The sequence below is a fragment of the Pungitius pungitius genome, chromosome 2 (assembly GCF_949316345.1).
Source record: "Pungitius pungitius chromosome 2, fPunPun2.1, whole genome shotgun sequence".
Classification (NCBI taxonomy): domain Eukaryota; kingdom Metazoa; phylum Chordata; class Actinopteri; order Perciformes; family Gasterosteidae; genus Pungitius; species Pungitius pungitius.
In genome coordinates this window covers 32,365,196-32,388,002 of record NC_084901.1, presented here as the reverse complement: position 1 = coordinate 32,388,002, position 22,807 = coordinate 32,365,196, and the positions used below count along the sequence as shown (strand labels likewise).

The 22,807-nt window shown below is 45.5% G+C and overlaps 1 protein-coding gene across 2 annotated transcripts; it reads right to left on the bottom strand.

Annotated features, from left to right (window-relative positions):
* Positions 1–296: 296 nt before the first annotated feature.
* On the bottom strand, positions 297–22,807 carry neurl1b (neuralized E3 ubiquitin protein ligase 1B). Of its 2 annotated transcripts, none has more exons than XM_037462463.2 (6): positions 22,618–22,807; positions 7,268–7,512; positions 6,861–7,194; positions 4,913–5,662; positions 3,754–3,879; positions 297–3,033 (listed from the first exon to the last, which is right to left on the bottom strand). In XM_037462463.2, the coding sequence occupies exons 1-6, from the start codon at positions 22,712–22,714 to the stop codon at positions 2,786–2,788; spliced, it is 1,800 nt and encodes a 599-aa protein (XP_037318360.2). In that variant the 5' UTR covers positions 22,715–22,807; the 3' UTR covers positions 297–2,785. The 2 variants fall into 2 exon arrangements, with proteins under 2 accessions (XP_037318360.2, XP_037318361.2); XM_037462464.2 differs by lacking the exon at positions 22,618–22,807 and adding an exon at positions 10,876–11,131.

The following is a 22,807-nucleotide window of genomic DNA, read 5'->3' as shown; positions in this document are numbered from 1 at the left end:
AGCCACCGTGTAAAAGCCATATGCAAAAAAACTGGCTGCTGAACCAAAATCCCAGATTTTCGAATTCTATTCAAGGTGGCTTCAACATTAAGCTGCAGGGATACATCCAGAAAAAGGTATGGATTGCACAGCGACATGTATTATTCCAACTGAGTTAATTCTAAAAGAAATCGTGCATAAGTTATAATGGTTGCTGGTTGCATGCACATTTTCTGTGAGGGAATAACACTATAGTTTCGGCCTGAAATTCAGTGTCAAATGCATCTATTGTTCATTACACTAAAAAAAAACACGTCTGATATAAGAAGAAATTCAATTTTATTACATATTACATTTTGTCAAATTACTTTTTTTTGTAAGATATAGAGGATTTTTCAATTAAAAAAAACGGTTTTAAGGATACAAAAAAGATGTGACACCTTGTATTCGGATTCATTTGTTGTTGTTAACGGTTCAGCAGACAGCACACAAGTGAGGTTTAAAAAAGGCATTGCTTTTGCTGAAAGGCTGTCATACAAAGGGTCAGTGCAAACTTAATATACAACCGCCCCCCCCAAAGGGCCCAATCCAAATGTCCTCCCTACGGCCTTCAATCCTAAATCCTCAGGGACTTACAGACGTCCCGTGGTAAATGGGTGCGAGAGTCTGTGATGGCTGCAAACGTTGTAAATAGGAATGCGACAGCCCTTTGCTCTAAGACATCACCATAACAGTGTCAGGTACAATTTATTTATTTATTTTTTGATCTGAACGTCTTCCAGACTCTTTCCTTATAAGATGAGACTCCTCGTTTGTTCTTCATCAACAGAATGACATGTTTCATCAATACATCTCTGTTATATAAAATCCACACCGTCTTCAGATTTCATTAGTTGTTATGTTCCATCTGAAATGGCCCAGGCTGAACCCCCACGTGCCTTTTTCAAGGTCAATTTTATTTTTTTAACTTAATTTTGGACAATTTTGCTTCAGTAAAATGTGATCTTTCAGCCTCGGGGGTAAATGCCTGAGGTAAAGTCTGCAGAAAGGCTGACTTACGGAGCCACAATGTACACAAAACCCCAAATCATGTAACAAGGAGAATACCAGGGCAGACTCATGGCAAAATCAGGGGGAGGGGAGTAACTAAAGGCAGGTGTTGATAATCAATGCAGCAGGACAGGAAGTGACAAGACGGGATATCTTAATATTATACCAGAGTAACGATGAACGAATGATGCAAAAGGAAAAACAACTTTACTCTAAGCCTAAGGGACGGGTTTTGCGTCTCAGTAGGAAGTGACAGGTCTTAAGGAAGTGCAGACATAAACACACTAGCTATGAAAACACTGGGGGCCTGTTGGTCGTTCAATCTCTGAAAAGCTGGGCCCACTTTGTGGATTTAAACGTTTCCCCGCAGGCAAAGATGTCCTCCTCCCGGGATGTCAGCAAACACCATGTACGATCCGGAAAATACCTAAGCAGACACAAAAGGCTGCTGGAAAAATATAAATGTTTGTACTTTCGAAGAAAGCATCTTGATTTCATTATGCTTTATGTTGCCAACTGCTTGATAGTGAAGGAAATTACTTTAACTACACATGCTCTCCATGACTCTTTTCATATTGTGCCACTAAAAGTAATCGAGGAGGTACTAATTATATTACTTATAATGTATTAGCTTAGTTAGCATCACAACCGGCACAATAGTGTGACTGCTACTTATGGTCCACATCAGTTATTTCGATTTATAACAAAACCTTCCAGAGGTTTGACAAAACTGACTGAGTGTGTATTTATTGACAAAAGATTTAAACTTCTCAGCAGCTCATCGTGCTGAAGCGGCATTGGAAAGACATTCGGTGTCAGAGACACAGCTTTTTAACTTTAATTTAGTACCTAATGAAGTACAGCTAACAAGTGCCATATACGTCATGTTGCATCGTGTTGCACTGTGTCTCCGTAGTTGCAGAGCGACAAACCAAACACAGCTGTTACGTCAGCTGAAGGATCACTTTTGGGAAAGAAGCGGTAAACGCAGGTGTATTCAGTCATTTGCAACCGGCGACCTGACCCCTACGTGCCTCTAACTTCCATCGTATATTAGAATATTAGAAAATGAAGTGTTATTACCGCAACTACACCCATTTGAATCATATTTACTCATTAATCTCTCAAAGTGGAAATCTAGATACTTTATTTAGGTGTTTTCCAAACATACTTTTCTTAAAGCAAGCCACACAATACACTTAGCATACACTTACATCTTTCCACTTATCAGCACACCTTTTATTGCATAAACTCTCTATCCATGTGTCTTTTTAACCACAAGCGTTCATTACTGTACATTGAAATTATGGCTAGGATTGTTAGCATAAGTACATGTCACCATGTGACACAAATCTAAGGCACTAGAAGTCATAGACTACGGTCCACATATCCTGCTGAAGCACACATACTTATACATCTAGGATAATAGCGCAAAATATTGACAGCAGGATTTTAGCAAATACATGTGGCGCTATATCACATTGAAAATACAAAACAGGAACACATGAGACGTGTCTTCTTCTCCAGACCCACCAAAGGAGCTCCTGCAGCAGTCCACGTAGTAAGATGAGCCCCATCTTAATCTGTGTGTGAAACGATCCAGCCTTAAAATGGAAATATAGGCACAATGATGTCCTTGTGTGGCTAATCTCTGATTGCGACCGAGGCCCGTGTCCAACCCGAGCCTGACGAGGGGACACAGGTGGCATCCGGCAGGGAAAGTCACCTCAACCGTTGGTGCTAAACATCGGCACCATCAGGGCCGATACGTTTTGATGACATCTTTGATTGGCCTCCTGCATATTGGACAGCACGCGTGGATCTGTCTCTTCAGCTTAAGCCCACAGTCATTGCACAGGCACATGTGTCCACAGGTGTAGATGACCGTGTCCACGTCCTGGTCGAAGCAAATGGTGCATTCTCCGTTTTTTCCAGCAGAGGGCAGTTCTGAGGCGGTGAGAGTGGGAGAGACTGGGAGGCTGAGGGGGGAGCTGGGAGCCGTCACTGGATGAGAAGAGAGAAAACGTGAGAGTTGGAAATGTAACAGACACGGATGCATCTACAGAGGTAACTATGCTTTTATTTACGTGTTGGTGGGGAAATCATTTCAAGTTCATTTTGTCAATCGTCAGCTTGCAATGTTGCTTTTATATATTCTATAATGTATTCTTTGTCCAGTGTGTTTTTTTATTCATTATCCACATCGAATACATAAAAATAAAAAAATCTATATTGAGCTATTGAAACGTTTAAAAAGCAGAATGTGTTCAGGCTGCAACCGACAGATATTTCCATAATCAATTATTCTGCAGATTATGTTCCCGATTAATATATATATATAGATATATATATATATATATCTATATATATACTGTATATATAAGAAATGCACATCGTAAGTTGGAGTCATCTACGTGCAAGTCATGCCCATAAAAGTCCAATTACTATAATGCTACGACAAGGAAAGGCACCAAATGTTCCCATTTTAGAGACTTAAAATAATGATTGGGTGTTTTACCTTAAAATGACTTGATTTATGAAGAAGACTGCTGCCAATAATGTTTTTGGCAGTTGACCAATTGATTACTCAACCAAACCGGGGAACGAGCATGTACCCAATCATCAACGTCTATCTCCAACAAAGTGTCAAAATGTCATACAAAGAACGGAGATGCGCCGTTGCCACTGAAACCCCTTCCCTCCCAAAACCACGAGGGGACCTACCCAGAGAGGACTCGGAGGCGGAGGAGGACCGGTTGACGCTGAACGCCAGGTCTGAGTCGCTGTCGTCCGGGCTGCTGCTCTGAGAAGTGCTGGGAGATGAGGAGGGAGGACCGGACTGCACGGTCCCTGTGTGGCAAACATAAACACACGTGAACAAAGCCGCAGATAGTCACGTTCGTGTTAACGCCTTTCAGACAATGTGTGTATTCATCTGTGATATGGTTCCAATAAAGAGTCCTTGAACTGTTTGAGTGGAACACTGAACTGTGAAGCTTCACACAGATCGGATGTGCGACAGCGTTTGGTTGCAGCAATTTTCTTCTGGTTTCCGCTTGACTATTATATTGAGCTGATGCGAGTTGATGTGGGAGTTGCGGGACTTTGAGGTCGATAGGTCACAGCTCTGAAGTGAACAGGCACATGCTACTCAAAATGCATTCCTTAGTCTGTGAGAAAATAACTGTAGAGACTCCTACACTCAATAATAGACTGATGATAATGAACCTCCTTTTGGGGCTATTATCATTTCAGTTTCACCAAGATATTTTGGGAAATATGCTTTAGAGTTGTCTTGCCAGAGTTGATTCCAAACTTTTTTGCCACTCTCATTTTTTTAATTTAAGGCGAGACATTATAGGCAACAATGACCTTTTTCAAGGTCAATTTTATAATTCAAACTATTTTGCTTCAATAAAATGTAATCTTTCAGACTGGTGAAAAAAAACCCATCTAAAATCCACATTTAGCTGTTTATTTTACTACTTTGTCTTTGTGAATGCAGATTTTCTCCCAAAATCAACAAATGTTAGCGTAAGCTCAAAGGCTTTAGGTTTAAGAGCCTGAAAATCTCCACTTCAGTCGATGTTTGTTTATTGTTCGTAGCTTGATTTGCCGAATACTTTGTGATGGCAACATTTGTTGTGTTTTTTTGTCATTAAAATCATTTGAATTTCTAACCCGGCTTCAGGTTTATGTTTTAAAATGTACGCCAGTTTGCGCGTATTCAATTCGATTTGGCCTCATTTATAGAAAACAAAATACAAATACAAAATTCAGCCAAGTATTTCTATTTCATAACTACAATAATGGACTAAATTGGAGTATTGGGGTCATGAATGCTGACCTCATCCCTCCTCCGTGTCGCTGTCACAGCACTTACCAAGTATCCTGAGTCTGTTGACAGCCCCGTGCAGGGTGAAAAAGGTCCACAGGACCTGAGAGGAGTCCACGCAGAGCAGCCTGCCGCGCCCCGCTCCGTTCACCCCGTGGTGCACCTCTCCGCTGGGCAGCAGGCTGAAGCTCAGCACGTCCCCGGAGCAAGGCACGGGGAAGCCGCGGTGCACCACCCAATACTCCTTGCGGTCCAGGAGCACCTCGGGGTCCGCCGGCAAGTCCCCGGCGTGTAGACCAGCCGGGTCGCAGGAGGTCAAACCGAACGACAGCGCCCCGAAGTAGGGCAGCCCCAGGTGGCCGACTTCCACGTACAGAGTCTCCCCTACGTGCAGCGGCCGGTCGCTGAACACCAGAGTCCGGCTGCTGTCCAGGAAGTGGATGCAGGCGGCCGAGCGGTCCGCGGAGAGTATCACGTCGGATCCACGGACGGGGTGGAAGTGCAAGTCGTTGTCTAGCGGGCAAGGAAGGCCCCGGGCCGCCCTCGGGGTGCCGAATTCGGTGGAGGCGGACGAGGAGAGCGCGGAGGAGGAGGAGGAGGACGAGGTGGACGAGCAGCAGGGGATGAGCTGCGTGCAGTTATTGATCTGGAGGTTGGCCATCTTGGCGGCAGCGGCCTGGTTGTTCTCCAGCTGATTGTTGCTGTAATTGGCCGAGTCGTGGCTGCTCTGGGGCAGATAGGCGCTCAGGCGGGCCGCACTCAGGCAGCTGGATCCCACACTCTCAGCAAACGTGCTTTCTGTGGTGGAAAAATATGGAGAAAAAAAAACAAGTTTGAGACAAATTACGATATGTTAGCTCAGGACAGTTCTTTCCGTACATTTTCCCTTTTTTTCTGTGACTCCTGGGGAAATGCTGGATGCTGAGAGCCTCTTTGATGTCTGCTTCTGCTCTTAGAGCACTCCTGTTTTTACAGGCATATCAGAGGACTGCAACTAATGAATAATTTGCTGATTATTTATCTATAAAACATTAAAGAAATGTGACGTTTGTTAGTCAGAAGCTTTTAATGATCTGTATCGGCTTGTAGTTTATAACCGACTGTAACCAACGACTACTTCCCTTCCTTCCTTCCTGCATAAGTTCTCTTCAAGTTTTATGCACAGAGTTCACAGTAAAGCTGCAGGGCTGATTAAAAGAAGTCTGGCGCGAGTTGTCCCAGTGTGACTTATGATGCATTCCTTTATTACTATTTCTAGTGATGCCGGAGAAGTTGAGTGCACTGACCCCTTTAAAGCTCCTGGGATCTGCTGCTTTGACCAAACATGGCCATAGCTCTTGTCAGACCCAAGATAAACACGCTCCGTGAGTCCGAGAGGGAACCACGGGGGAGAGGGTGATGAAAATGAAGGATCAGGAAGAGAGTGACAAAGCGAAGGGAACGTGATAGTAAGAGAGTGGTGAGTGGTTAAGAGTGAGGCGTTCGAGGCGGCTTGATATCCGTGGACCGCGTCCTGTTTATCGACAATGTGGTTCTGGTTTTCCAGAGAAACAAGTTTTTTAGCACCGATAGCACGTTAGTGAGTCCCCCTCCCCAGGCCCTACAACCTACTCTGACTATACCATTGGCCTCCACTGCTGCAGAGCTTCATGTCAAAGCCGTTTTCTGAACTCTCGGGAAGCTGTGAATGTGTCGACGCTATAAAAATAAGTTTCAGAGGTCTCGAAGGTTGTCAAAGCCGTGCTCAAAATACATTGCTTTTTAGCCGACCCTGTTTTAAGTCCAATAAAAAAATGAGACGCATATGAAGCGCGGTGATGGATTGGGTGCAAAATCGTGACGGGCCAGTTGTGAAATGCGCTCCTCTCGCTTCCCCTTTTTGAAAATGCGTCAGCATCTGCTCGCTTCGCTCGACCCGCAGTCCTTCACTAAAAACCATCACTGTATTGTAGGAGTCGTTCGCCGGGGCAAATAAACAACATCACGAAGTGCCTACCAAGCAGCGTGACCTCCTGAGTGATGCCGTAGATGTCTATGATGGCCCAGAGGTGGCAGCCGATGCTGAGCCCACAGTGGAAGAGGATGGGCTCTCCTTCGTTGATGCTGTAGAAAACTCTTCCATGGCGATCGGCCCAGAAGGACAACACGTTGTCCCTCAAGGCCAGTCTCTCGGGCAGAGCCTTGGCCCAGTAGCCGGGCCGCGTCACCAGGTCCGGGCAGGCGTACTTGGGGATGTCTGTGGGCGCCAATTTGCCCGGGTCCAAACTGGTGAAGCCAAAGCGCAGGGCTCCGCTCCAGCCTGTGTGCACACCGCTCAGGCGAAGACGCACCTGATGGAACGTAGGGAATGCACATTTTAACGTTTTTTCATCCGTAGTGAGCAACGCGGAATTGAAAACAAACCTTCTCGTAGAGGTGGACGGGCCTGTGGCTGAAAGTGATGCCGTTGCAGAAGCTGTTCTTGCGCGTGGCGCGGCGAAGCTGCCCGTCCAGCCTGATGTTCTTGCCCTTGGCGTGGGGGTGAAATCGAGGCGACTCCACGTTGACGCTGACCGGAGAAGCGGACGTCCTTCTCTCCACGCCGGCCCCATTGTTGGGAGGATTGTAGTACTGCCTGCTGGCCACCGGACGGGGTTGCTGAGTGGCGTCTGCGGGAAGCGTGGGGGGGGGTACGGTGAGAGAAAAAGAAAAGCCGTCAGTGATTCGACCACTAAATTAGACGGCAGCGTGGTAATGTGAACAGCAGGTTCGGGCTTTTGTGCGACTCGGACGAGGTCAAAACAGGAATGTTAGTGACAACAGCTGGTGGAAAAAAGAGATGAACACATCAGCGCAAAACAACTCGTTTGCAAGTGGTCCGTGGCGGTTTGGGTCAGAGGGCAAAGAAACCCACAGTCTCACGCTCCCCTTTTCCAGCGTCTCTGCTTCTCTCAACGAGTCCATTAAATAGTCTCTTTTTGCATGCGACCCACATTTACTACTGTCCCAAATCAGTCTTCTTACCACATACATATGGGAAATATAGTTCATAGAAATAACACCAGATACATTTAGACAAAAACCCATGATCACTGGGCTACATAAAAGAGTAATTTGGCTTTTGTAAAGTCTTACATTTGAGCAGTGCTGATATTGACGGCATCACTGCAGAGAGAAAACATTGCAACAACAAAAATCAGAAGAAAGTCAGCAGCAGATGTGATAAGCCTTGGTCTTATTTATGGGCTACACACACCCTTAGCCTTCAGCATAAACAAACCCTGAATAGCCTCTTTCATTCCTCCACAGTTATCTTCAGAAGTAGAGTGAATCACACTGGACCCAGTCAGTGAAGACACACCCCGAATGAAAGGCTTAATCTTCGATCCCATCTTCACGGGAGTCAATGTCCTACTTGGGAAAAAGAATTTCTTCCCGAAGCATCACGAAACAAATGAACACGGATCAGAAATCAAACGGGACAGAGTAGACATTTGCTTAAAAGAGATTTGTTTGGGCTTAAGATTAAATCAAATGAAAGTTGTAGATGGGTGTTTATGGCAAAGAGACATATTCAAAGGGAGGCATTGTTTCAGCTCGCCTCCAGGGCCCCAGAGTAATTACATTTCTCTTTAAAATTCACTGTGATCTGGTGTAAAGACAATAACTCAGTGAAATGTTCCACAGTTCATTTCCTAAATTAGACATTATCGCTGATTATATTCTAAACTATGAAGCAGCAGGAAGAACATCTGTAAGATCTCAAAGGATGTTCGGGTGCCCTTCTTTTGCCTTTTGGGGGTAGTGAAATACACTTTAGCTAAAGATGATGGAGAAAAACCAGTTGAGGATCATCCAACAGGCCTTAGGCTCAACCGCCTCAGTGAAAGAGAGGCACTAGTAAGACTCCTGTAGACCCTGGTTTTCCATCATTACACACAGGAATATCCCAACTGTGTGCATATCATATATTACCTTTTCATTCATCAACTACTTCTGCACCCCTTCAACTTTTTGTTTTACAAAAAATAGGCACAACATAAAACGATGCCAGCCTTCATTCAATTCCTTCTCGACTCTGCGGTTACACACAGCTCCACCGAATGTAAACATTTAACTTGAACTCTAAGGGTCATTTAATCCATTTGACTTTCTATTTGAAAATCTCGTGTGGCACACAAAGAGCAAGAATACAGGTTACTTCTGGAGAGGAAATATAGTTCACTTTTTCCCAACCGTGCGAGGCAGACCCCGGAGGTTGGAAGAGTCTTTGATGATCGTGGAGGTACCGTCATAAAAGCTGTGAGTGTCAACAAAAGGATGATTCTTTTTTTATGAACACCGGTCGCTTCACTCTGGGACTTGAAGGCAGAGGCAACGTGTGAACTGGGCCCGAAGAGCTAGTTCGATTCCAGAGACAGATGCTCGGACCTCCTGCCAGCACCCTTGTAGATTGTGCTTGTATGAAGGACCCGCGGCCCACGACGGGAGACACGCCAGAAACGCACCGTAGAAGCCACGAGTGGAAAGCCACGAAAAATACTGAAATCACAGCCGAACCGCAAAGCGACTTGTTCGGCGATGAGGAACGTGGCGATCGTGCAAAAGCTCGGTCTCAAGTCTCACCGCCATCGCACCTCTGCTATTTGAGGGTCGATCGTGCATTATGGGAGCAGTCGCTCCAGATGAGAGAAGAGTTGCATCATGCGACGGCACAAGGCACACTGCCGTGCCAAGCAAAGCTTTTAGAAATGAAAACCTGATTATGTGCATCCGTCAGACTCATCTTTGATCGGGAGTCTATTTATTATCTCTCTAGGCTCTAACGTCATTAAGTGAGCAAAACCTGAGGCCTTGGACGAAGTTTAGGGAGTGTTTGGCTTCTGGAAAATGCGGAGAAGAAACCCCTTGTGACGTCGCCTGATACTCTTTTCACATCTGATGACTTCTTCATCACACATAATCCTGCACAATGACTATAAACTGTTTGACATTAACCTGAGAATACATACTGATTGACACACAGTGCACACGTTTAACACAAGCCCAGTAAATGCAGATATTTTATTAATTCCATGTTAAGAGCAAGCAAGGACCCGCGCTTCGCCCGCTCCTCTGTGACTAACGGTTCTCGGTCCAAACCCTACGTCAGCTGGCTCCGGTGGCAGCAGCCACATCACCTCTAGGCACTGAGTGGGTCTGTTGGGGCGCGTGGGAGGTGACAGACGTTAAAGCAAAGTGATATGTGGAACTGATTGTCAGGTATTGTCAGGTGTTACGACTATGGGAGATTCTGAGGGTCCATTATCACAGCTTTATGCAAAAACTTTTTTCTGATGATCAATTCAGGTGCAGGAATAATTGCTTGTATATGCATAATAGATGATGCCGTAGTTATTGATCCGTTTCCAGTTAAGGTTTGGCTTATTTGAATTCTTCTTTGTCCTCATATTTCTGATGGGATTCATGCATGACTTGGCTGCTGCACATGGTGCAATTTCCCATTGGGATTAATTAAGTAGCCTGCTTTATCCATGTATGAAGCAATTTTGTATTTAAAAAAAAAAAACAGCAACACAATAATAAACAATGTTTGGAATATTTGTAAACGAATGTAAATGCAGAGGCTGCAGGTCAATTCAAAATTGGACCATCAAGGATGCCTTTGTGAATAGCATTTTACAAGTTAAACAACACCCATTATCAATTCTCAAAAACCACTGATGACTTTGAGATGATGGATCTTTCACTCTACTGGGAAGGTGATGGTGGTCATAATTTCCGCCCAACGTTTGCATGCACTGTTTTTTTTTTTTAATCCATCATACAGACATTATCGTGAAGACCTACATAGAGCTCTCATATAGCTCATGAGTAAAAAAAAAAAAAAAAGTGCATTCAGAGAGAGCGCTGGTCGGGGTCTCGTTCCCGGGGAATCACGCTCCACTCCCCGCGATGGGAATTGCGCGTCCCGAGCAGCCACGCGCGTGTCTCTGGCCGTCGAGCGGTTCTCGATAATAACATAGTCTTACCTGTCAAAGGTTTGGGTGTCGTGTTCCCCATTACACCCAGAGATCCCTCGCACCGGGTGACAAGTTTAATTCCGACGGCACAGTGTCTCCATGTATCCTCGGTCCGATGAGTGTCTGCCTGGAGCCGCTTCAATCCGAGGATCGGTGCCTTCCAAACGCGACGGATCTCCCCGCTGCAGCGTGGACGCGCTCTTCTTAATGTCAAACCCCAACCGCTGCGACAGGCTGACACCTCCGCCGGGTGCACGGCAGCCCCCCCCCCCCCCCTCCTTTCTTTGGTGGAGCTCCCCTCTGCACGACTTTAAAGACACAGTGAGCAGAGACGCCTCTCGAGAGCGATGCCTCTGAATAATTCATTTGAGTTGTCCACTCAAAGTCGGTGATGAGGCCTAATGAGTGTGTGTGGCCTACGGGGGACAAACATTGTGCTTGAGGATGTGTCATTAAAGGAAGGGGGCTTGTCAGCGTGTTTGCATTGAGAGGGTATGACAGCATGATGCAAACTTTGATAAGATTAGAACTGATTACAAGCTCACTGATCATGTTGTCCCATGGACCATCATGGCGGGTTATCACAAACGAATGAGCCGCCGATCCACACGTGGGACACGCGGACACGGATTGCACAGTTTTAATTAAAGCATCCAAGCACCATATGAGGAAACCCCCTCATTTCCCACCCCATCCTCTGTCCTCCCACAGCCTTGACTGCGCTGGGCTCCTCTCAAGCTGTTTCCTGTCTTCTTGACTACACCACTCTCTGAGGAGCCATGGCCAGCAGGGTTCATGTGATGGGACAGCACATAACTGTTTTGCAGTGTTATCGGCGAGGCACGGGGTGCCACACCAGCCATTTTTTTTTGCAAATGTCCTGATCTAAGAAATGAGAATGAATGCAAATGCAGATGCAAAATGAATTTTCCCTTGACGTCAATGTAATGTTTGTGACCAATTGAGACGAGTGAGTGAGGCAGAGCAGGAATTTACTCTCTGCTTCGTGTATCCAGGCCGACCAGCCAGACATGATCCGTTTGACGCGCAGAGGAAAAGGTGCCTCTGCAGTGGCCAACATGGTCGCACACAATGAGACTCTGTGGCCCAACGCGTCCCGTGAGAGACGGGGGTTTGGGTGAAGGCGGGCAGGAACTAAATATAACTCCAAAACAAAAGCATTTGTTTCAACGTCCCCAATGCTGTTTGTTTAAGCAGGATATGGTGGCTCTTTATACAAGGCCCCCCGGGTGAATGGTGTTTAGGGTGAAGCAAAGCAGAAGTGAAATTCCCCCCCCCCCCCCCCACCCCCCCCCACGCCCTCGCCATCGCCTAAAAAGAAGGATCTGCGACAGAAAAGGGGATTAACACCGGAAGCCAATATGACGCTGCGAGGGAGTCTGCAATCAAGCTTCCCCTGTGAACACAGCAGAGCCACAGGAACAAGTGCTACTCTGCCTAATGCTTACTTTACCGTCTGACCGCACAGCGTGGGCGTTAATGAAGGCATAATGATGGCTGGGCTGAATGCATTTCAAAGGGAAGGAACTGAACGTTCAAGATATTCGGCAGAAATGGCCCAATAAAAGTCCTGAATTGAACCAGAAGGGTTATTGTTTCTTTTGCACCAGAACCTCACCTACAACCTTCATTGAGTTGTCGCATCACAAACATGGCAGGCGTAAAGGTTTTGGAGGGCACGGACAACCCGGCAACCCCATCGTATAACAACACAAAATATAACATGTTACTGGTGATCTTTAGAGGAGGCTACAGCGTGCGCATTTGTTATCTCTGGACACGGCCAGCGGTTTCCTCTGTTTTGAGTTTAGTTTCATTGTAGCTTTACAATGCAGAAACGAGAATGGTATGATGAAATTGCACTTTATTGTTTCTTGTTCTCATTTCTCCCAGAATGTTAAATGATCTGTTTAAGGTCACAGGCTTTTCCGTTTTTCTGTTTTTCGGCAGTGATGACGCCGATTGAAACAAAAATTGCATAGATAATCTGAAATTAAATTGCAAAATCACACCTCAGCACCCCCATCGGCCTTGACCGCTGGACACGGATGTGTCAGTCTGACCGCATGAGACAGCAACAAAGGCAGATGTGGACGGGGAACCACAGAGAACGAGCCGCTGCTGCTTGTTTGCCCTCCCATGTGACATAAGTCATGACAAACCCTAACCCACTGCAGGAATTAAAGACACATATTCTCACACCCTGTGTGTGATTGGTTCAAAAGGTGTGATTTACACTAAAAAAAACTAGGTGAAAGAGGCATCTATGTTTGTTTTTAACTGGATGCAAAGCAGCAATCGCTCCAAAATGAAACCATAATGCACACTGTCCCCATTTGGCGTTTGGAGCATCTGCGGAGCGCCGATCTCATGAGGGCCCCTACAGCGGATAAAGTTATTTCCAGAGAAGGAGGGCAGGCATGCCTCGTTTGCTCGAGGAAAGTTGGCCCGCAGCGGTGTGGCTGCTGCCATGCGGAGCGGCGCGGTGACTGGGTCTTGGACTCGCTTCGCCTCTCTTCTCTCTCGAAAAGCGGTGCGGCAATGCTGAGCAGATGGCTGTTTGGGAGAGTTTGTCCGCGGTGGTCTCAATATCAGAGGAGGGCTGCGCTCCAAACCCCAGTCACTGATCTAATGGTTGAAGTGAGTCATACCCACCTTCAATGTGAACATAACCATCTCCATCGAGCGCACATGGGCCCCGCACAATGAACCACATTCATACAACAGTGTTTTTACCGGTCACGGCTTTTAGTTGCGAGCGTTCACATTTGTTTTCAATGAATGCTCCTGTCTTCTCACTAGGTTGACTCTTAAAGGAGCAGCGAAGTTGCAGATCACTTCCAACTGAACGGTCCTGAGCCCACAACCAACCGCGTCGGAGAATCGGTGTGGTCTTCAGGCAGCGTAAGAACACGAAGCCCCCGCCTCCTAGTTTGGTCCTTGGCTTCTGTAGACACATGACAGGACTGAGTGAGGAGGACCTAGCTTAATAGATCCTTGCATCAGGTGATTTTACACCACTGAAAACACAGCCATGAATATCATATTCCAACGACGTCCCGTCAACATGCCGTTTGACTCCAGCACCTGTTTTTCAAAAGCACAGAAAGAGTTCAAATGTTGCCAGAGGAACATTTGAGTCCGTATCAGAGCATCAGTGCAGCATTTGTATTTAATTGGGGAGCCATTTTAGGGGGAGTTATGGCCCAGCACTGGGTGCCCTCACAGATTTTCCTCATTTCTTAAATCCTCGGGCTCATGGGACTGAGTGCTGTGGCCTGCTTGCACGCTCGGTTTCCAATTTTGGTTTGTAATTTCTAGATTTCACCACCATGTGAATCGTTGGCAAGTGAGAAAAGAAAGCACAGCCAGTGCTTATGGAGTACATCGACAAATTGTTTGGAACATTTTACTCATTTTCTTTTAATAATTCCTGTGTGTAAACACTTAAAAATATTTGTGATCACAAACAGCAAGCAGTCAGCGCCTAAAACCAGATGATTTACGTGCAACTATGACATTTGTCTAAATGAACATATGTCAATAATTCTTTTATATCTTTGTCACATGTCACGAATAAAAAAAAATATTCTGACAAAAAGAAGAACTTAACTCGAAGCTCACTTACCAGCTTAAGCTTTCAAACGCATCTCATATTCTTCCCCAGGCCATGGAGTTTGTATTGTTGTCATGGAGAAATTGTAGATCACCAAACTTCATGTTGTTTTAACAGTCCGGATAAATCCAATCAATGGAAGACTTGTTTCGGAAGAATATTGTTTCCAATCCAATGTCAATAAGTAAGATGATTCAACTTTTTACTTCAATTGTTACTTCAAACGCCCAAAAAGCACGACTAGAAAGTGGTGGACGTCGTCACATTCTATTCATAAAAGAACTAGGTAGTTCTTAATTATTGTTTTATTTTCACTAGTTCTTCTCCAGGACGTTTTCATCTCTTCCTGTTGGTAGGCGGCTTGTTGATGATGGTTGTCGTACCAGACACGGATATTGACTGTTATATGAGGAATTTCCTGATTCCTTTTCCATTGAAGGAGTCTAAATCCTGACGTTACGTAACGTGTCAGTCCCTCACATTAAATGACCCCTGCAATGCTGACACAATGGGAACTGTCGCGGGCTGGATTGAATCTTTTTTAGTCTTTTCAGCTATAATTGAGCATTACACTCAAACGTCTGTAAATCAACGTTTTCCCATTCCCATGAAGAAAAGGAATTCCAGTTTGTAGGGGCACAGCCCAACTAAAATGTTGTTTTAGGCCTCTCGGTCGGTGGGAGACATGCTAAAAATGGCCTTTCAATCCCTTTTACCAGATGCATGGACAGTGTTCTTCCTCCATCTGTTCTATTGTCTGGGTTTTCTCTGGGATGAAGGGCGGATGCACCACCGAAGGAGATGCAGGAAATGCTTTTGGCCCAGAACAACATGGCCAACTTCTTCTAATCTTTTGCACAGTGGCTTTAGAGACGAGCGTGGCCTAAGACACTGGCAAAATGAAGGTATTCCCTGGTAAATGATCAATAAAATCGTGATAAAAAAAATTCCACCATCCATTTAGTCCACCCAAGAGTTTAAAAAGATTTCATTTGGACCCTGGTTCACGGAGTAGAGAGGATGCTCCCACTGTGTGGGGTGGGTTAAATGCACATAGTTATTTCCCCAGGGGGATTAATAAAGGATACTTGCTTCTTCTTCTTCTTCTTACTCATTTGTTTGCTTTCATCTTTTCAGTAGTGACTCAACAGTAACACGCTTAATGCAGTGGAAAATGCACAGAACGATGCAGTTGAGGGAGGGTCGATCGCAGCTCCGAGTGGTTCCCAGTCTGTGGCCAAAGAGGAACAGGAAGGACTTACTGGTGTCCATGTCAAAGTCTTTGTCCTCTCCAACATGACTCCACACAAACAGGGGCAGGCCCGCTCAGGGCGGCCTGTCAGGCACGCGCCACAAATAGACGTTCTGGTTGAGCATTACAGTTTACAAGTTAAAGCCGTATGTTTTTATTTGCTTTTCAAAAAAAAATAAAAAATTAAAGGCCGTCTTGTATACACAGAGGTGTGTGTAAATATGGAAGCAGTTTCATGCGGGTGCCTGTATAAATGTGTGTTTTGCGGGATAATATTTTTGAAAGAGGCATGTTGACCCGCAGCATTTCACTGCCGCGCCGCAGTGGTAAAAAACAGGCTCTTGCCATATTCACATTAATCCTGTCAGGCTTGCGGGAGGAAGCGGGGGATTCTTGTGGTCTTTATTAAACAACAAACCTATAGTTAAAGGCATCCAAATGAAACGTCATTAGAATTTATGACACAGTTCAAAAGGAAGTCGCTCCTCGTGCATTTTGGAGGTAGTCACCATTAGCCTTCAGGGTCCCACATTCTAACCCTCTAAATAGTTTTACTTTAAAATCTTCCAAAGAAAAGAATCCCAAATCTCATTAGCGAAATGGGAGTGGGTTTCGGGAACTTCTGAGCAGCTCTGTTTGGGGGGGTTTTCAGCTAAAACCATTTTAACTATTTAATGAGTCTCTTTTCATGTGTGGGTAATCACTCATCACTCGAGCCAAAGGCAGCAGCCTAACTGAAGATAATGTTCCTGAAAAGTGTAAGCAGGTTTTGGGGGGTTTAACTGTACTGTATGATAGTGTGATGGTGAAACAAGTTTTTTTTTTTTTTTACCAAGACCGCTAGACACACAGAAGCTATTAAGAAACACTCCGCTGACATGCGAAATCAAGTCTTTCCCCTTTGTAAATGTCAAATTTCAAAATTCATAATAATTATGACAACAAAACAAAAAATATCAAAAAAGATGTAATGCCCAATTTGCGCTTTTCCAAAAATAAGATCAGATCTGAGTATTTACAAATGGTTGCTAGTGGTAACCAAATGTTTACACCAAGGGAATGCAGACCTTGACCATGAAGCACTCAGCGACCCATTGAGGGGCCTGAGGTTATGACACTAAATACTTCTGCTATTATTACCCTGTGCAGTCACTCTGCACGCTAAAAAATACATCCAGGCCCATCTTAAACAACATGCTTTCCAAGCCTCACTCGGCCCGAGAAAAGATTCCAACCAAGGGAAAGCGGGTCGAGAACAACAGTCAGCAGCTGTCGTATCACATACGGACCATACGTGTGTGCCCGTTTTCTCTCCCCAGGCCCGAAGGAAAGGCCATGCAGGGATAGCCATGAGCTCCAGGTACTACATTACGTAATAGCATGTTTCTGCCCAACCTCCTCCGCAGTTGGTATCCAGAGACTGTGAGACAGACCTCCGCAGTATGTGTGGAAACCTTCTGCTCTGCAAGCTTTCCTTTTGAATATCATCATACCAGTTGCCCCTTCTCTGCCCCTTATAGAGATTGTGAGGCTGTCGATCTCCACATTCCCCACAGGGGGCAGAAACATTCAACCGTAGAGGTTTGCACAGGTCAAAGTTTCGTCGATGCAGAATTGATTGGCGCTTTAGCGTTTGGTGTTAACAAAATGACTCCCTATGGTTTCCCCTTGCTGTGGATGTTAGTTGCTTATTGTGTAAGCTTGCGGGCCTTCCATTAACAAATCTCCAGACCAGATTGTGAGCAAACTGAAAGCCGTTTGTTCCCCACTGGACGTTGTGACGTTATGAAGGACACATAATCCAGCCTCTCTCTCTCTCCAGAGCTCTGGGTGCACGACTCAACTGTCAACTGTCATAAAAGACATTCAATCCTCCAGCAGCAGCACTCCAGCAGGCTCGGCAGTAACGAGAGAGCTGCTCTTTTGGTGTCGAGGGCGATTTCACGGCCTTCAACTCTCCGTGCCTGGGGGGGCTTTAATGGAAGCGGACAGTGCGGCCCGGCTTCGTGTAGCCTGCCAACGGGCATGTTCTTTGACTTCAGGTCGATCGGTGAAGGTGACACAGCCCTTCCGCCACCTGCCCGTAGCTCATCAGCACTTTTTCCAAACTTTTCTTCCACAACTATACCTAAGCTTAGCTCTTCAGGGATGCCAGCATTCCCTCCCACATCTCCCACAAAGTACCAAGAGGTCAAAGAGATATTAGTTGTTTCTGTGCTAGTGAAACCTGAGCTGAGGCATGCTCCCCATCCTCGCTGCTGGCTCCGGTGGGCGTGGCTTATTAAAGAGCGGGTCATGTGAGTCCCAGGTCTCCAGGGAAACTGCTGCCACACATCCCTGGTTCCCATGGAGCAGCTTGAAGCCGAGGTGTGTACGCACTCCTCTGCTAGCTGGCACTCTGCTCTGGAAGGATGACCTTCACTGCGTGAAGGCTTCCTTCCTTCCAGCTCCCGGAGGTACCACTTCAGGATCACTGATCACCGTCACAAGCTCTACGAGAGGGACAGTGGTGTGTGTGAGTCTGTCATATTCCAGTCAGTTGTAAAGGAAACATCTTGAGTATTTCTGACTCTATTTCTCATCAAGTACAAATACAAAATGTCCCTAAAAACATTTCCCTTCATCTTTTAATTATTTCTGCCATATTGTGTGGAGGGCAAATAGAGGACATTTACAAAAAAAGAGGAGATAGGGAGGAAATCAGCAGTGTCCCTTTGTCGTCGTTAGATTTCTAGACTGCGAATAGGAAAAACCAATGGAGTACACTGTATTCTTGATGAGGTAGCAGGAACCAGGAAGCAGAGACAGATTAGCAGCAAATGACCAGCGAGACATTGATGAGGTCGATGAACAGAGTGCTGGTCTGATTCATTCTAAAGTGTTTTCATAGAAACTTATGAAATCTTAAAGCGAGAGAACACACAATTCTGTTGGTTAAGAAAACGATGCCTTGGATAATTATTATGTGTCCGATATACAGTAGTTCCTCCGCAAAAAAAATAATGTTATATTTTCTTGTTAAAACTTGAAATTACAAATGACAAATTTTCGCCCCGCACCTCAACTGCCGCCATCTTGCTGCGCTGTCACAAGTCATGCTTGTGTGCGTGCTAAAGTTATAGACCACAGCCGTCTAGCGTCCAACCCCGCACACACGTCGCTCTTCACTTTGAAAGCCGGACACATGTGAGGCAACAATAATCACTGACATTTTAAACTTTGATCTCGGGCCTTAGACGAGGGGTTTGCCAGTAAGTGACATCAGCTCTGACTGATAGCTCCTGTGCTGTCGGAATCCGACAAGGTGTCGGATTGGAAGCTGTCTGCTATCGGCAGGCTGCCTCCTCAGACGGACAGCATACCAGACATCAAAGAAAGCCTTGATGGGGAGGACGTGGGCCAGTGGGGGGGCTCGGTAGGTTGATCTTACGAGGCACTGTGCGATGTCACAATGTACAGTATGCAGCTGGTACGTTCGAACAGGTAAACAGCTGGGAAAGCATCAGGCCAGGATCACGTCTCTGGAATCCCTCATCAAAGGGACGAAAGACCAAGCACCCCGTCACATGACCCTCACATTTCATTTGAGCCGGGTAGGTGGGGGGGTCAATTTCACAGACACTCGGTTCACCTTTGGCACTTACGCGCTGCAGAGTGTTTCCGCCCATCTGTGGCCCTTTTCCGGCTCTGCGGCGAAGTCGAGGGCGGCCCACGTGACCCGCCGACCCCCTTCTACCGCGAGGCCCGTATTCATCTCACGCGTTATTTTCTTTGCCGCTCCTCGAAGCTAATCTTGCCTGCTTCCCGTTCCCCCGGCCCCTCTTCCTCTCTCCCTCGCCCCCTCTCGTTGTGACACGGGTGGGAAACTTCTTCTTGCCGGGAGGGGGGCCCCCCCCAGCTTCGGGTAGGACACTGATACAGTGAGAGTGCTGGGTGACGTGGCTATTTCGGGAACTTGTAAATATGAGAACTTCCTTTCCTGAAGTGTATCTACAAGAAGCAATAATGAGGGCAAATTGCGGCGTGTCCATCATGGCTTCTTGTGCTGGCGCAACGAACGCAGGGTTGAGCTCCAGGGGGGGGGGGGACCACCGCCGCTGTTTATAACAACTCTGTGGGACTTTTCGGGAACACACATCCACGAGTTAAAGGCGACACGGCTCTCGTTGGCACGCTGCCTTTTCCAGTGATTGTTCTTCTGTCTTCTATGATAGGATTTTCATGTGCTTCCACACATAAGGCCAAATGTTATTTATTTATTTAGGGAGCATCCTGCTCACCGTTCTATGAACTTCAAAACCCTCTCGCCTGCTTGGAAGTCAGGAGACAAGACGAGGAACAGAACAGGGAGGCAGCGTTATTGAACTGGAATTTCAGAGAGGAGGAAGCTAAGATCGCGATAAGCGAGGCGTGGGTCCGCTGTGCGACGTTTAGCGGCGATGTCGCTCAGGTTGGATGCGGACTGCTGAGTGCTTTGCTTACACTACGTTGTAAACTATGCTGAATATAGGTTTAGGTTTAGGTAAACCGTACAAAGAGCAATAATAATAAGACGTAGTTGCCCATGTCAATGTTTCACAATCATTTTTTTTCAAAATGACAAACTGACCAATTCAAAATTGGCAAAATAACTTTCTGAACTTTGAACAATGCATGTAATTGTATTAAATGAGTCCACAAAAATGTATTTAGGCTGTGGTAATAGAATCTTGTTTTTTACTCTCATCGGGAATGGAAAAAACAAATATAGGCTACAGTAGGCTACAATTTACAAAAGACGTCTTAACCTCAGATGTATTGCATATCCAAATGTCAGATTGAAGACAAGAGGAAATTCTGCTCATTTATTTGGCGCTGCCTACTCAGTGTGATATGGACTTAGTTAAGTCATTAATCAAGTAAAAATTGATGATTTAAAACTATGGATATTTAAAGGTTTCATCACAATGATAATGATAATAATGATAATTATGCTAATGCAGGTCACAGACTATAAAATGACCCAATATTCAAATCGAAGGACTCCAATGCCCCGTTTATTCAATTTAAATCCCCATTAAAAATGTATGACGCTTGCAGGCTCAGTCATCAATAAAGATTATTAGCAAGTGTTACATATGACGAGACCTACTGATAATTAAATGTCTCATTCTCTCTTGTCTCTCTTTACCACGCGCGCACACACACACACACACACACACACACACACACAGGGGCAAAGGCATGCAGCCTTGAATAATTAAGATGGTGCTGAATGTTTAACTGCTTCTCCGTATGCCACCCAAGAGCTTCATCACACGTGAGAGCGACGCCCGAGGCTGTACACTCACGCTTTTACAACAGGGGCATCCTTAATCTACTTTTACCCGACACACAGATGTGCAACACAGATACTGTGACTCCAGATCAACTCAGGAGACAAAGCCCCCGTGATGATGGATCCCTGTGCAACAGATAAATTGTGACCTGGAGGTCTACACTCTGCTTTCTCAACCACTAAACTCTGCTCGGCACTCTCATCCTCTTTCAAAGCTGATGGTATCAGGTCTCATGGTGGATTTGGGAGCGCTTTAGCATATACAAAAAGCACCATCGCTCTTCACAAAGACAGGCCCTGCTTTAGAAGTTCAGATGGAGGAAGAGATGGAAGACATTACACAACCACACCTGCTGCTGGGACATGGAGAGCAAAGCCTTCCACTGGACCACAGAGGAGACTGTCCTATAGCGCTGTTGACTCACAGAAAGCTAAGTTAACATTCGGACAGTGGATGTTTAAATAGAAACAAAACAATGTATAACGTGTGATGTAATGGCCGTCTAAAACCCAAAGACAAAATGATTTGAGGACAACGAACCAGTGAACTCATCCAAAGTCAGGCTCTCTAACGAGTTCACCCAGACATCATCGGTGCGATGTAGTGGCGCCACCTAGTGATGCACATTGGCAGGTATCAGGAGCAGGACTTCAGGTAAGTGCAAGAACATTTAAAACATTTAGCCAGACGGATCCGTGTCAGACGTTCCCTGGAGGAACTGAACTGTCTTAAATGTGGAGTTTCACACCACAAGAAGGTGACAGCGTTCAAACATCAATGCTGCTCCTACTCACTACAAAACCACTATTTCTAAAAGCAGTTCATTACGTTAGAAAAACACCCATTTTTGAACACTGATGACAATGATGTTGAAAAGGGGAGGAAACGAATAAGGACCGTCTGAAAACAAACTGGGATTGTTTGTTTTCATTTCTTCTGGATAACGTCGGCTCCTGTCCGGTGACTCCCCTTTTCTATTCTCACAACCATCTTGTCTTTTTCCCACCACCCGACAGGGGTCTGGGAAAGCTATGACATCACTACAGGCCTCTGTAAACCTCCCTCGGCCAACCAGGGCTCGTCGCAGCAACAACAAGTGACAGGTATTTCCTGTCCGTCTTAGACAACAAGTAGTCGAGTTTCATTAATATCAGATGTGGTATGCTGAGATTCATGTGCAGGGTCAGATATATGAGCAGAATTTGTGTTGCATAGTGGTATGATATTTCCAGTGGTAACATGTAAAAAAACAAGGACTGTCCTGCATTTTTTAAATTTAAGGAGATGGAGGTATCGATACCCTGGGTGCAAATAGTCTGAAAAAGATCATGCATTCTATTTAACTGAGGAGTATGAATAACAGGTAAATGTTATTCATACAAATTGCAGAAATGAAGTGATTTTTCAGGTGTTGCTCTGACAGAAAGCCACCGAACAACCACAAAGTGCACCCTTTGACTTCAACGTAAAATAGTGTTTGACAGCCTTAAGTAAAATAGTATTTGAGTCAAAGAGGTGAGAAATAAGTAACGAGTCTCACTTACCCTCTGTGGCGCAGTCTGCTTTTTTTTCTTTGCTGGAATCTGGCAAATGGCACAAACCAAAGGGAATGAACCGGTTTGAGGACTGGTTGTGTCCCATGTTGTTCCCGAACAAAACAATGTTATTGAAACAATAAATTCACGGAACTACGTTTGAGCCCGGGTGCCTTCTAGCTGGACGTTCTCGTTGTTG

Coding starts and splice junctions, on each gene's coding strand:
- neurl1b (XM_037462463.2), bottom strand. CDS start 22,714: ATGGGACACAACCAGTCCTCAAACCGGTTCATTCCCTTTGGTTTGTGC. Junction 7,513..22,617: donor AGCAGACTGCGCCACAGAGG/GTAAGTGAGACT, acceptor CGCTTCCCGCAG/ACGCCACTCAGCAACCCCGT. Junction 3,034..3,753: donor CGCCTCCGAGTCCTCTCTGG/GTAGGTCCCCTC, acceptor CTTCTCATCCAG/TGACGGCTCCCAGCTCCCCC.